Raw genomic sequence first — 15,691 nt, forward strand, 5'->3', positions numbered from 1 at the left:
TAAAAGTTTCCTCCTAGCAAAAGTGTATGTGTGGAGGAATGGAACGGGACTATGCATGGCTCTAATCCCAGGACTCTGGAGGCAGAGGCAGGTGGATCTCTGTGAGTTTGAGACTAGTCTAGTCTACAAATAGGTTTGAGGACAGACTCCAAAGATACACATAGAAAACTTGTCTGGGAAAAAAAAAACAACCAATTTTAGAAAAAAAAAAATCTGTAACCAAAGTTAACCTACAACTCATTATAACATGAGGGTGGATAGTGAAAATCTATACGTAGGCAATCGTAATCTTATTTTACTACAGCATACTGTATGTGCAAATTGGATTCAACTCTTGTTTGAAAGAGAAAGCTTTTATCAAAAAAAAAAATAATAACAGCGGGTCTCAGAGATATCATCAATTAGGATGTATATTGTGCAGTGATTCTTGCCCAAAGGAAAAGAATTAAAAATGAGGAAAAAGACTTTTTTTACAGTAAGGTTTATTTTAAACAAATAGGATTCAAAATGACATACATTTGGTAATTAGGATATTAAAGCTGTACTTACATGCACGAATATGCAAGGAAAAAATACAAATGAAGACTGTACAGATGGGGAATGTAGGGTTCTCTCTTTTACCTTTGTCATGTTCTTCAATAGAAGGCCTGAGCAGCCAGAGAAGTATGGTGAGAATCATCACTGAAAACACTAAGGTGATTAAAAACATAGATTTTTATCCCTCAATTAAGGCAACATAAATGAGGTTTGTTTGCTGTGCTCAATAACTTTTTGCTCTTTTTAAAATGGGGCTAAAGAAAGATTTTCTCCTCTCTAGATTCATCTCACAATGATGTCACAGTTTAAACCAAAATGCTTGTCCTTGGACGTTCTCAAAATTCATTGGGTCTGCAAACATCAGTGGTTGGACACATGAAAAGGTTCTTCCTGCTGTCCTGCGAATTCTAGTTTTTACTTTAAAGAGGTGCATACCTGAGCTAATAGAATACGCATACTCAGGACACCGAGGACTAGGCCTCAAAATTCCATTTAAAATACCCAGACGAAAAATGCTGTCAGAACGAGAACCAAGTAGGGAAGCTTTGGAAAGGACGCTGTCTCAAAAAGAAAATGTCACCCCAGTTCTTCTCTTGGCTTAGGGCTTCTTCCCTCTATCTGGCCAGGTTTTGATGGACAACAGCTTGACAGTCACTGCCAGGGACTGCCATCCCTAGTTGGTCTTCTAACTGAAAATATGACTTAAAAAGATCAACAGAAGTTTAATGTCATGAGATAGGGTCTTGCCAGAGGTTGGGATAGACTGAGATAGCATTGAGCTGTATTGTTCTAGATAAAGAACATCAGAGGCTCGAGAAATAGGGTGAACTAGGATGAAAAGGATAAAAGAAAAATTAAATATATGGGGAAGGAAATGCGGAGCTAAGGAGTCAGACCCACAGCGAGAACACCAAGAACTGAGATATTTCTGCTTTACGACGCAGTGAGATAACGGCCTAATCATCCTGGCACGGAGCCTATGGGTAGTTTCTCCTTACCTAAGTCTACTCAGGCCCACAGAGACTGACTTGAAAATGTGTGTCTGACCTCTTTGTCTTTGTTGACTTTGTTCAGCTTTAGCTCAGTTTGGATAAACCGAGGCAAGAAACTGTGATGCTCTGTACTGGTGCACTATGAAAAGGTAAAAAATAAATGAAGATCCCAATCTCTCTGTGAACCATGTGCATGTTTTTGTAAAGTTCCCAGTCTTTCTATGAAATGTTTTATGATTTAAAGTTTTGTTTAAGGACTAAAAGTGCTTCAGTTCAAGAATTTCAAGTTTTAGACTATAATTAGGACATAAGGCTAATAGTCAGCTACCCCATAAATGATAAAATTCCTTAAAGTGCTCAGAACATTGCTTGCAGTCATACTAAAAAACAAATGTGATTCACTGATAGGGATAAGCTTTATTTCACTTTCTGGGCATGCTTTCAAGGTTAAAACAAACAAGTAACTCAAAACAAATACAGTGTATTTAAAATCAGATATATGTTCAAGAGATGGCTCCCAAAAGCTCTTCAGAGATTTGCTGAGTATGGCATTTAAAGGATCAAATGAAAAAAGTTTCCCATGACAGACAAAATGCCAGCTCGTAGTGGCAGCTCAAAGGTCCCCTCCGAAGAAGAAGACTCTGCCTAGATTGTGTTAATGCTAACCAGGGGTGAAACTGCCATATACTGCAGGGCCATGAAGATGAGTCAGGGTAGGTGCCAGTGCAAGAATTCCTCCAACAATCTGAAAAGCAACATGGTAACACCAGAACCCAGTGGTCATAGAACAGGAAGACTTGATCATCCTAACCCAGAAGAAGCAGAAGAAAACAACTTTAAATGTAACTTTATGTAAATGATGCAGACCTTTAAAGAGGAAATGAAAACTCCCTTAAAGAAAAATGGAGGAAAAGACAAACAAAAATTGGAAGAAATTGATAAATCCCTCAAAGAAACCCAAGAAAACCAAGAAAAAACAATCAAACAGGTGAAGGAAACAGTTCAAGACTTGAAGACTGAAATAGAGGCAATAAAGAAAACACAAATCGAGGGAATTTGGGATATGGGAAATCTGGGTAAATGGAAATGAATAGAAACTACAGAGACAAGTATAACCAACAGAATACAAGAGATAGAAGAATCTCAGGTGTTGAAGATACTGTAAAGGAAATAATCTCATTGATCAAAGAAAACATTGACTACAACAAAATTTTAACACAAAACACCTAGGAAATCTGTGACACCATGAAAAGACCAAACCTAAGAATAATAGCAGTAGAAGAAGGGGAAGAGCTCCAGCCCAAAGGCACAAAAAATATATTCAACAAAATTATTGAAGAAAACTTTCCCAACCTAAAGAAGGATATTCCAATGATGGTACAAAAGCTTATAGATCACCAAATAGACTGGATCAAAAAAAAATCCCCTCGTCATATAATAATCAAAACACAAAACATGCAGAATAAAGAAAGAATATTAAGAGCTGGAAAGGAAAAAGGTCAAGTAACATATAAAGGTAAACCTATGAGAATTACACCTGACTTCTCAATGGAAACCATGAAAGCCAGAAAATCCTGGGCTGATATCCTGAAGACACAAAGAGACCGTGGATGCAAGCCCAGACTACTATACCCAGCAAAGATTACAATCACCATCAATGGAGAAAACAAGATATTCTATGACAAAACCAGATTTAAAGAATATGTATCTATAAACGCAGCACTACAGAAAGAACTAGAAGGAAAACCTCAACCCAAGGAAGCTAACTGCACCCACAAAAACACAAACATCTGATAACCCTCACCAGCATAACCGAAAGAAGGGAAACACACAGACACTACAACCATAAAATAACAGAAATTAACAATCACTGATCATTAATATCACTTAATATCAATGGATTCAATTCACTATAAAAAGATATAGGCTAAAAGAATGGATAAAAAATCAGAATCCATCCTTCTGCTGTATACAAGAAACACACCTCAACCTCAAAGACAGACTCTATCTCAGAGTAAAAGGTTGGGAAAAGATTTTCCAATCAAATGAACCTAAGAAACAAGTGGATGTAGCTATCCTAATATCACACAAAATTGATTTCAAACTAAAATCATTCAGAAGAGATGGAGAAGGACACTTTATACTCATAACAGGAACTACTGTGAGACACCAGCTCACCCAGGTAGAATGGCTGTCACCCCAATAACTGACAGCAGTGCTGCAGAGGATGTGGAGAAAGAGGAACACTAGTTCACTGCTGGTGGGGGTGCAAATTGATGCAGTCATTCTATAACGCTCGTGGGAGTCCCTCACAGCATTAGAAATGCCATGTGACACAGCTATTAACCCAGAGATCTTGTATCCCACAATAGAGATGTTTGCACCCCCATGAATACTGCTGCTCTACTCAATATACAAGGAGATGGAGCCAATCTAGATGTCCATCAGCAGACGAGTGCATGATGACAGTCTAGTGCATATACCAAATCAAATATTATTCATCTCTAGAGAAAAATGATTCACAAAATTTAAGGAAAGTTGGTAGACTTAGAATATATAAAGTTAAGTGAGCTCACCAAACATCAGGGAAAAACACCTGTTCTTTCTTGTATGTGGATCCTAGCCTATAATGTATGCATGTAAACATGTTATTAAATATGCAGAGGTACAGTGCAACATTGAGGAAGGAGAACATGAAATTTTAAAGAGACAAAACACTCCCTAATGAGTTCACATACATGCTGTACTTTGTGGGTCCTCTGAATGCTCTCTCAACATGTGCACAGTTTAGATGTAAAACAGGCCCTTAACAAGCAATATCCACATGTGACTCTGTGCTGCCACCTTACTGGAGGACCATGTTTGAAGGTATGGTTTTCATCATTTAAATGTCTCTGTACAATGCAATTCAAATAAGTACTACCAACTTAGGGTGTATTGTTCTCTAAACAATAACTCTAGGTATAAAAACTGTAGAGAGTGAAGGATGTCCAAAGTATGCTTAAATCATCATAATTGGAGAATTTTGGTGAACTCCTGGGAATGCAGACTTACTGGCCCTGAATCTCGAAAACTAACACACCCGGAATTACCAACACTGAGAAGCTTGCACGATTTGGTTTGTTTTGATTTTCACTACATTTTATGTAATAGTTCTAAATTGTGGTTTCTGGGTGGATGAATGTACTTCCCTTTAAAACTTAAAAGTCATAACAAAGCTATTTTAGAGTGAGCAAAGGCCTTGGATATGCCTGTCTCTGAACGAGATGTACAAAAAGCTAATGAACACCCGGGAAATGGGGTTCAACACCGTCAGTCTTTGGGGAACTGCAGATCAAAGTAGAAGTGAGTCTCACCTCAGCTATTATAGTCTCCAGCAAAATCTAACTGGGTCCTCAAAGGCAGCTGCACACTGGGACCTTCCCTGGGAAACTTGGTGCTCAGCTCCACTACAGCCTTTGGGGCTTGGCTACCATCCTTGTGACAGCACAGACATGAGCTGCAGGGCTCCTCATGGACACCAGGGGGCGACAAGAAGCCACATAATCAACAGGGAAGCTCCCTGAAGCCTGAAATCTTGCAGCCTTGTCTCCATCCCAGTTCCAACAGACCTGGAGCTCCCTCACATAATCATTTCCTGTGTCTCTGAGAACCCAACTCTACAAGGAGACCCTATGTTGTCCCCTCTCCCTCGCAATACCCATGAGGAAGGATGGGGAGATCACAGGACAGCCACCAAGCAGAACAAAGGCATCCCAGAAGGGTCAGGGAGGGCATGGGCAGACCTGATTCACATTCAGACAACACAGGAAGCTGGGGGGAAGGGTGTCTCCCTGGGGCTCTCCATAGGAAGCTGGAACACACAGTCCTCTTTCTAGGACACACAGGTCACCTCCTCCTGCACGCAGGGATGCGAACCCCTGAGATAACTTGTATCCCTGGATCAGACACCTGACTGGCAACAGCAGTGACCATGGATCTGATTCCTCTCCAGTCATCACTCAGACCTTTTCCAGCCCTTAGAGATAACTGTCACTCCCTCCCTGGAGTAACTCCCACTTTCCCACAGCATTGAGATCACAGGGCAGACTGGGCTCTGCTGGGTTTTTGTGTCACAAGGAAATGCACTCCTGGCTATGGGAAGTGCAGGAACAAGGTCCTGGGGTGATCCACTGTTCTCTAGGGGCACAGGACATTTCTCAACTTTGTGGCTCAAAGTATGTTCTAGAACACAGAACGAGAAAGAAAGGAATAGAAGGAAGGGAGGCAGCACTGACACACAGACTCCACCCCAGCCCATGTGACTCCAGGAGGTGTCCTCCTCTGGGGGGGAGGCTCAGGTCTGAGAATAAAAGCAGAGCAGACACCAGAGCAGGCAGACTTGGCAACAGCCTGAGAGGCAAATCTCCTGTCCAGAGGAAGAGCCTAGGCCACAGCAGAGACCATGGAGCTCTCCTCAGCCCCTCTCCACAAAGGGCAGCTACCCTGGAGGGGACTCCTGCTGACAGGTGAGGAGACATTCCTCAGGGGTGTGGACAGCAGGGGAGCTCAGAGACTGGATGGGGTCTTCTGGGAGGGGAACTTTGTCTGAGAGGACACATCTGGCTTTTGCTTGAAGCCTGAGAGCAACAGGAAGCTCGCAGTGAATGTGAATTGCTAAGTGGGGAAGAAAACTCAGGGGTCCCCCACTGTAAGTTTATCAGCACTGGCCTCTGTACCCTGAAGACTGACTCCCACAACTGTGTGAGGGTGACTCTTCAAGTAAAACTCAAACTGGGGCCAGTAAACAGGGCCATTTCATACACATGACCCTGAGGAATCCGCAAATAAACCCCAGGCTCTGGGACACTGATTTGCTCACAGGTGCCTGAGCCTGTTCCAGGCAGTGGGGTTTAAACCAAAATCAAACCAGTTCTCCTCACAAAGTCCTGGGCAGGAAAACAGAACAGCAAGGACATTAATAAGGTGGGGTGGTGTTGACAAGGACTTCAGAAGAAATAGAGCTGGGAAGGTCAGAAAATGAAGGCATGGAGTCCTTAGAGGAGGAGGTCAGAGAAGACATGCCTACACTCACCAAAGATTCTGAGTGTGAGCAGGGATCTGAGGGAGTGAGGTGAGCTGTGCAGACACCCGAGAAGACAGTTTCATTCAGTGGAAAGATTCAGGGGTACAGAGGAATGGGGTGATGCCCCAGACCTTCCTACAACAGGACACACAGACACTGAGGCTGAGAGTTGAACATGCTCAGTTCTCAATTTCTACCAAATGTAAAGATCGAATATTGATAGGTTTTTTTCTCTTCCCTCTTAGCCTCACTTTTGATCTACTGGAGCTCTCCCACCACGGCCCAAGTCTCTGTGGAAGCAGTTCCGCCCCATGTTGCTGAAGGGGCGAATGTTCTTCTACTTGTCCACAATCTGACAGAGACTGTCCACGCTTTTTACTGGTACAAGGGAGAAAATCGGGATAACAGTAATGAAATTGCACGATTTATAACGTCAACTAGCGGAATTACAACAGGGTCTGCATACAGTGGCAGAGAGACAATATACCCCAATGGGTCCCTGCTCTTCCAGAACGTCACTCAGAATGACACCGGAACCTACACGTTGCACATGATAATGGAAAACTTTGACCCTAAGACACTATCTGTGCAGTTCCATGTCCACCGTAAGTAATTTTCTGTATCCTCTGGGTCATGGGTGGACCTAATCCTACTTCACACATAGAATTGTCAGTCTTGGATGACTGTGTTATGATCCTCACAGTGTGGCTCAAGCCTTTAGTGAAGGACACAGAGTGGAGGAAACAGCAATAAATCAGGATCCCTCACTGGAATCCACCCTCAGAGAGAGGGGGTGAGGTAACTCAGCCCAGGCTCTCAGACTCTGCCCAGGGTCTTAGATGCTCATCATGCACATGGCCTTGAGAAAGACCCTTCAGGACTCAGGCAGGGCCTGGCTGAGGAAACCTTGAGATTCTCACAGAGATATGAACACCTGAAGTTTACTCAATATCTCTGCCTCAGACTGGACCAGGAATCCTGAGAAGCTTCTAGATTAGGTTGGAATTTTACCTCCTGTTGGAGCTGACAGGGGACAATGATTGATTGTAGGCTGGTAGCCTGCTGACCGTCAGCCTATGAGAGCCATGTCTGAGGCAGGTCACCTGGGCATCTCCTCCTGAGACTCAGTGTGCTCAGCATAGGTGGAGGGGTATGAAAGACAACCAACCAACTGTCCTGATGGTCTTCTGAGACCTCGCAGGAAGGTGGAGAGCCCTAAAGATATGGGAGGAAAAGTATACCAATGGCAGCTTTCTGCATCCGGGGGTCTAGCCCAGGAATTATTTCCTGCAGGTAGATACTAAGAGACACTGCTTGGTGGAAGGGTCAGGTCATTGCTCACATTTAAGGTTAACTTGCAGCCATGGCAACGATCATTTACCCTGTGTCCTATTCTAGGGAAACTGAAACAGAAAACACAGTCACTGAGTCAGGGTCACAGAGGCCAAGCTATCTGTCCACAGACACATCTCCAGCCTCCCCACCATGGAGACCTTAGTAGGTGCCCCTGAGTCTTATAGATCATTTCCTAGACTCGGGCTTCTTGTAGGTATTCCTGATTCATGTCAATCAACATCAAATTCCCAAACTCCTAACAAGAATGGCCCAGCTGAAGTCCAGCCCGACCTGAATGTCAGTCATATCCTGATCTGTGTGCGATCTCTAACAGGCTGTCAGGTTCTCAGGGAAGCTCAACGGGAAGACTAATCATGACCTATGTGTAGGAGAGCCCTGAGCAGAAAAGGCTTGGAGGGCGCTGGTCCTCACCGAGCAGTGGAGGTCAGGGCAGCTGGAGGGACTCACACATTGTGTCCCAAGACATAGAGTGAGTCAGTGAGGACCAGGAGATAATATGAGGTCTGTGATTCCAAGTCTCAAGTCTGCCCATCACTACACACTGCAGCTCGATTCCCTCCTGGGAAAGCCCTTGCTTCTCCCGTACACAGCACAGGAGGCCCCATTGTCTCTGAGCGCTCAGCTACTCCATCTGCCTGCAATTTGGTTCCTGACTGATTCTTTGAGTATCTGGGTTGGTTGGGAGACAGGAGACTATCTCTATTGAAAGAGGCCCTTGCAAGAATCAGAGGCACCACACAGGGCAACCTTCTCTCTGTTGTCTGCACACACAGCACTGCTACCCAAGCCCAGCATCACAAGCAACAATTCCAATCCCATAGAGGGTGAGGACTCAGTAGCATTAATGTGTGAGCCTGAGACTGAGAATACAAGTTACCTGTGGAGGAGAAATGGCCAACGCCTCTCAGAAGGTGACAGACTGAAGCTGTCTGAGGACAACAGGACTCTCACTTTACTCGGTGTTGTGAGGACTGACACAGGACCCTATGAGTGTGAAACCCGGAACCCAGTGAGCACTGCCCGAAGTGACCCATTCTATCTGGAAATTACCTGTGAGTATTATCTGTTTGATCCTTTTTTCAGCTGCCTAAATACAAACGTTTAGAGCTAGGACACTAAGTCCTCTCGGGTTGATGACACAGACCCACCACACAGACACCTAGGCTGACCAGGGCCTCCTGACCCAGCCCAGGTACACGCAGCCAAGCCCAGAACTGAGATGGAATGGACTTCAGAGACTTCTACCTAGAGAGACTTGGGATGATGGAGACAGGGGACAGCTCAGACTCAGGCTTAGTGCACAGTGAGTGTGCAGTGGGGATGTTTGTGTGCTGTGCTCGAGATGGATCAGGGCTTGTGCCTGCTGCATGAATACTCTTCTACTGATCTGCACCCCAGTTCTGGGTGGGACCTGCTCAGCTGAGGTTATAGCACAGCTCAGAGAGACAGTGTGGCCTTCTGCAGTCCAGGATTGCCCTTCCCTCTCCTGACATCACATGTGATTTTGTTCTGTTTGCTCCAGATGGTCCAGATGTCCCGATCATATCCCCCTCAAATGGTTATTTTCATTCAAGGACAAACCTCAACCTCTCCTGCCATGCAGCTGCTAACCCACCCGCACAGTATTCTTGGTTTGTCAATGAAGAACTCCTGTCACACTCCCAAGAGCTCTTTATCCCCAACATCACTACTAATAATAGTGGATCCTATATCTGCGTCGTCTATAACTCTGTCACTGGCCTCAATAAAACCACAGTCATGAACATTACAGTCCTTGGTAAGTGGATCTCTGAAATATCAGTGACAGGTTTGGAGTAGAGTCTTTTGGCTTTCTGGGAAGACGCAGAAAAATTTAATTTCGAGCCCATGTCTATGGGAACAAGCAAAACTCCATCCTCTCCATTACTAGGTCTGATCTCTTGCTGCTCTGACTTTCCTGGCTGATAGGGATGGAGCTTGGAGTGTGAGGAGGAGCTTCTCCCAGCCTTGGAAACCTCAGGTCGTGTGAGGGACTTCCCAGGGGAGGGAAGAGCCTTAAGGTCAAGATTTCTTTCTGTCACTAACACAGCCCTTCCTGTCCCCTCCATTTTCTTCTTATGACCTCCATCACTTAGAGGGACACCCAGGGCATTACTGTGCTCACATTGTTTTCCCCCAAATGTGAGGAGAAAACTCCCTCCCCACAGATGGGGACCAGCAGTTCAGAGCTCTGTTCCCAGCTCTGCTCCTGTCTCAGGGGTGACTGGCTGAGCTCTGACTCCATGGGAGGGGAAGAGAGGGTGGAGAATGCACCTGGGACCCTGGTTCTGACTCAGGGTAAATGATTTCCGTAACGACTTGATGATGTTCTCTCCCTTACTCTTTTTAAGTTTTAAAAAACAAATATTGAGCTGGGAGGTAGTGGGGCATGCCTTTATTCCCAACCCTCGGGAGGCAGAAGCAGGAGGATCTCTGTGAGTTTAATGTTAGCCTAATCCACGAGAGCTATTTCCAGGACAGCTAAAACTGTTACACAGAGAAACCCTGTCTAGAAAAACGAAAACAAATGTCCACTGAGTGTGGTGGTACACACCCTTAATGCCAGTACTAAGGAGGGAGAGGCAGGTAAACAATATGAATTCAAGGCCAACCTGGTCTACACAACAAATTCCAGGTCAGTCAAACCTACAAGTGAGACCCTCCCTCAACAAAAATCAAAAAGAAAAAAAGGAAAGAAAAGAAAAATTTTAAAAAACAAAATAAAATAAAATGTCACTGGTGTACATCAGAGCCGTTGAGGTCAGGAACGGGAAAGTGGAAAGGAGGCCTTCAGGTTAGTTGGCTCTGAACTGCGTCTGGCTACCAGCACAGGAGGTGACCGCTGAGAACAGTCTTCTCTGTGGTATTTAATCCATTTCCATGCACCAAGAAATAACATTCTCTTCAAACAGAAGTTCTTTTCATTCATTTATTTATTTTGGTTTTTTGAGACAGGTTTTCTCTGTGTAACTTTGGTGCCTGCCAAGAACTCTCTCTGTAGACCAGGCTGGCCTTGAACTCACAGAGATCCACCTGCCTCTGCCTCCTGAGCACTGAGATTAAAGGTGTATGCCACCACTGTCCTCCTCAAATAGAAATTTCTTAGTTTGGGATTTCTCCTGGCCCCAAAGTGTACGCTTCAACACCTTTAAAATTAGCTGGGCCATCTTAACCCCAGGACAAATTATTTATGGAAAAGAAACAGAAGGCTATTTCATAATGGAGGGACCTGACTGTTCACACTCACAGAAAGTGTGAGCAGGAACTTACCCAAAAATCAATGGGGAAAGCATTCTGCCCACCATGAGACTTGTGGACATGTGTGCTGAAGGGGCTCTTAATGTGGAACCTGTACACATACCCTGAGTCAAGGGTCACTGCGGGTGATCTGGGTAGGAGAAAGATTCAGTTCTCTCTTTACAGATTGTATCTTAAACTCTAACATGCGATCTTCCAGAGGGCCATGTCATACTGTGGGCCCCGTGAGCTGGCTGAGGTCTCTGAGGATGAAGGACTCTCAACTGTCTCCTCCACTGTTTATTCACAGAGCCAGTGACTAAGCCCTTCATCCAAGTCAACAACACCACAGTCAAAGAACTGGACTCTGTGTTCCTGACCTGCTCCTCAAACGACACTGGGATCTCCATCCATTGGCTCTTCAATGGCGAGAGTCTGGGGCTCACGGACAGAATGAAGCTGTCCCTAGACAACAGCACCCTCAGCATCAACCCTGTCAGGAGGGAGGATGCTGGGAACTATCAGTGTGAGGTCTCCAATGCAGAAAGTTCTGAGAGGAGTGACCCCATCCAGCTGGACATAATAGGTGAGTGATCTCCCCTCCCTTCTTACCCTATAGTGTTGGGGGTGGGGCAATTCCTTTATCAGCAGTATTCAAAATTAGTAAAAGTCACCAGGAGAAAAACATGGCTCAAGATTCAAATATAGTCTGCATAGTCATGAATGCATGTTTATCTCTTGATAAACACCTCACAAGCTGAGCACGGGGCTGAATGCCTTGAGCCCCAGTCAGCAAAACAGAGGCAGAGACAGGTGGATTTCTATGAGTTCCCAACCTCCCTGTTCATTGTGGTGAGTTCCAGGTTAGCCAGGGCCACATAGTGAGACCCTGTCTCAAAAATAAAAAATCAGTATTGAGGATTAGAGCGTAAGGCTGTGATCAACACTGTGGCCATTCACTTTTCTTGTGGTATTTAATCCATCTCTATGCAGCAAGAAATACGTTTCTCTTCAAACAGAAATTCTTTTTATTTATCTATTTGGTTTCTCGAGACAGGATTTCTCTGTGTAACTTTGGTGTCTGCCAGGAACTCTCTCTGTAGACCAGACTGGCCTTGAATTCACAGAGATCCTCCTGACTCTGCCTCCTGAGTGCTGGGATTAAAGGTGCATGCCACCACTGTCCTCCTCAAATAGAAATTTCTTGGTTTGAGATTTTACCCAGCCCTGAAGTGTAGGCTTCAACACCTTTAAGATTAGCCAGGCTATCTGAACCTCATGACACATTATTTAATGAAAAAGAAACAGAAGGCTATTTCATAACGGAGGGACCTGACTGTTCACACTCACAGAAAGTGTGAGCAAGAATTTGCACAAAAATCAATGGGGAAAACATTGTCCCACCATGAGATTTGTGGTCATGTGGGCTGAAGGGTCTCTTAGTATGGAACCTGCACACAACCCTGAGTCAAGGGTCAATGTGGAGGTCTGGGTAGAAGGAAGATTCAGCTCTTTCTTTACAGATTTTATCTTGAACACAAACATGTGATCTTCCAGAGGGCCATGTCATTCTGTGGGCCCTATGAGCTGGCTGAGATCTCTGAGGATGAAGGACTCTCAGCTGTCCCCTCCACTGTTTATCCACAGAGCCAGTGACAAAGCCCTCCATCCAAGTCAGCAACACCAAAGTCAAAGAACTGGACTCTGTGTTCCTGACCTGCTCCTCAAACGACACTGGGATCTCCATCCATTGGCTCTTCAATGGCGAGAGTCTGGGGCTCACGGACAGAATGAAGCTGTCCCTAGACAACAGCACCCTCAGCATCAACCCTGTCAGGAGGGAGGATGCTGGGAACTATCAGTGTGAGGTCTCCAATGCAGAAAGTTCTGAGAGGAGTGACCCCATCCAGCTGGACATAATAGGTGAGTGATCTCCCCTCCCTTCTTACCCTATAGTGTTGGGGGTGGGGCAATTCCTTTATCAGCAGTATTCAAAATTAGTAAAAGTCACCAGGAGAAAAACATGGCTCAAGATTCAAATATAGTCTGCATAGTCATGAATGCATGTTTATCTCTTGATAAACACCTCACAAGCTGAGCACGGGGCTGAATGCCTTGAGCCCCAGTCAGCAAAACAGAGGCAGAGACAGGTGGATTTCTATGAGTTCCCAACCTCCCTGTTCATTGTGGTGAGTTCCAGGTTAGCCAGGGCCACATAGTGAGACCCTGTCTCAAAAATAAAAAATCAGTATTGAGGATTAGAGCGTAAGGCTGTGATCAACACTGTGGCCATTCACTTTTCTTGTGGTATTTAATCCATCTCTATGCAGCAAGAAATACGTTTCTCTTCAAACAGAAATTCTTTTTATTTATCTATTTGGTTTCTCGAGACAGGATTTCTCTGTGTAACTTTGGTGTCTGCCAGGAACTCTCTCTGTAGACCAGACTGGCCTTGAATTCACAGAGATCCTCCTGACTCTGCCTCCTGAGTGCTGGGATTAAAGGTGCATGCCACCACTGTCCTCCTCAAATAGAAATTTCTTGGTTTGAGATTTTACCCAGCCCTGAAGTGTAGGCTTCAACACCTTTAAGATTAGCCAGGCTATCTGAACCTCATGACACATTATTTAATGAAAAAGAAACAGAAGGCTATTTCATAACGGAGGGACCTGACTGTTCACACTCACAGAAAGTGTGAGCAAGAATTTGCACAAAAATCAATGGGGAAAACATTGTCCCACCATGAGATTTGTGGTCATGTGGGCTGAAGGGTCTCTTAGTATGGAACCTGCACACAACCCTGAGTCAAGGGTCAATGTGGAGGTCTGGGTAGAAGGAAGATTCAGCTCTTTCTTTACAGATTTTATCTTGAACACAAACATGTGATCTTCCAGAGGGCCATGCCATTCTGTGGGCCCTGTGAGCTGGCTGAGATCTCTGAGGATGAAGGACTCTCAGCTGTCCCCTCCACTGTTTATCCACAGAGCCAGTGACAAAGCCCTCCATCCAAGTCAGCAACACCAAAGTCAAAGAACTGGACTCTGTGTTCCTGACCTGCTCCTCAAACGACAATGGGATCTCCATCCATTGGCTCTTCAATGGCCAGAGGCTGAAGCTCACAGACAGAATGAAGCTGTCCCTGGACAACAGCACCCTCAGCATAGACCCTGTCAGAAAGGAGGATGCCGGGAAGTATCAGTGTGAGGTCTCCAATGCAGTCAGTTCTGAGAGGAGTGATCCCATCCAGCTGGACATAATAGGTGAGTGACCTCCCCTCCCTTCTTACCCTATAGTGTTGGGAGTGGGGCAAATTTTTTATCAGCAGTGTGCAAAATGTGTAGAAGTCATGAGGAAAAAAACCATGATTCAAGATACAAATAGTCAGTTTAGTGATGGATGCATGTTAATCTCATGATAAACACCACACAACCTGAGAAAGGTGCTGCATGCCTTGAAACCCAGCCAGCACACCAGAGGCAGAGACACGTGGAAGTCTATGAGTTCCCAACCTCCCTGTTCATTGTAGTGAGCTCCAGGTTAGCCAGGGCTGCATAGTGAGATCCTGTTGAGAGAAATAGAAAGAGAGAGAGAGGGAGGGGGAGAAAGAGAGAGAGAGAGAGAGAGAGAGAGAGAGAGAGAGAGAGAGAGAATGAAGCAGGAGGAATAGGAGCTCCAGGCCTGCACAGGTTACATTGTGAGACTCTGTCAATGATAATAACAACAATAGATTGATCAATACAGCAAACGAAATTAAAAGTGATTAAGAGTTTAGGGTCTGAGTCAAGCACAGTCAACCCTCGGAATGTAGTAAAATATTCATGTTACTCTACAACCCTCCCATACATTCGAATCTTCTTTCGATTATTTCTTACTCCTAGTATGAACACTGCAGACACTGGTCTTATTGTGTTAAGTAAGGGACAAGGACAGGAGGAAACAATACATTTCTCACTGTAGATATATTTTTTCTAAGTAGCTTACTTCCAACGTTTGTTTGATCCATAAATGTAAAATCCATAGATAGCAAGGACCTGTATTAATTCATGCTACATTTGCATATTCATTCATTTTGCGTGCGTGTTCCACGCCCATGTGTAGATGTCAAATAGCGACTTGTGGGAGCCAATTCTCCAGGGACTGAGAACTAAACTAAGGTGGGTGAACATGTCCTTTATCTGCTAAGGCATTTCACTGGCCCAAATTTGTTTGTACATTGATTTATATGTGATATTTGGAGTAGATACTCTGGGAGGTGGGGAGTATGGCAGGCTCTCTTACCAGATGGCCCATCTTGTTGGCCCATATACTCAGTTTCTCATCCTCATGCTGACATTTACACCATGACCTCCTTGCACAAGACTCTTTTTCCATTAACTTTTTTTGACGGTATAGAATATGTGTGTGTGTGTGTGTGTGTGTGTGTGTGTCTGTGTGTCTGTGTGTCTGTGTGTATGTATATTGTGTCCCTGTATAAATATATATGTAT

General features: G+C 44.6%; 1 protein-coding gene across 10 annotated transcripts in view; it reads left to right on the forward strand.

Moving 5' to 3' along the window:
• The window catches only part of LOC125404524 (cell adhesion molecule CEACAM1), a 146,809-nt gene that overhangs the window by 26,058 nt on the left and 105,060 nt on the right, over positions 1-15,691 (forward strand). For 7 of the 10 annotated variants that reach the window (XR_015738279.1, XR_015738271.1, XR_015738278.1 and 4 more), the window contains exons 1-7: positions 5,878-6,037; positions 6,840-7,199; positions 8,724-9,002; positions 9,473-9,727; positions 11,516-11,791; positions 12,853-13,128; positions 14,190-14,465. Coding sequence is in view for 4 of the 10 variants with exons in the window: in XM_087907658.1 (XP_087763784.1) it covers positions 5,974-6,037; positions 6,840-7,199; positions 8,724-9,002; positions 9,473-9,727; positions 11,516-11,791; positions 12,853-13,128; positions 14,190-14,465 (1,786 nt within the window). In the remaining 6 variants the exon portion in view is untranslated. Of the gene's footprint in view, positions 1-5,877; positions 6,038-6,839; positions 7,200-8,723; positions 9,003-9,472; positions 9,728-11,515; positions 11,792-12,852; positions 13,129-14,189; positions 14,466-15,691 lie in introns of those variants that run through there. The other 3 variants (XR_015738273.1, XR_015738287.1, XR_015738286.1) reach the window with 3 other exon arrangements.

Source organism: Myodes glareolus, chromosome 1 (genome assembly GCF_982192425.1).
Source record: "Myodes glareolus chromosome 1, mMyoGla1.1, whole genome shotgun sequence".
NCBI classification, from domain to species: domain Eukaryota; kingdom Metazoa; phylum Chordata; class Mammalia; order Rodentia; family Cricetidae; genus Myodes; species Myodes glareolus.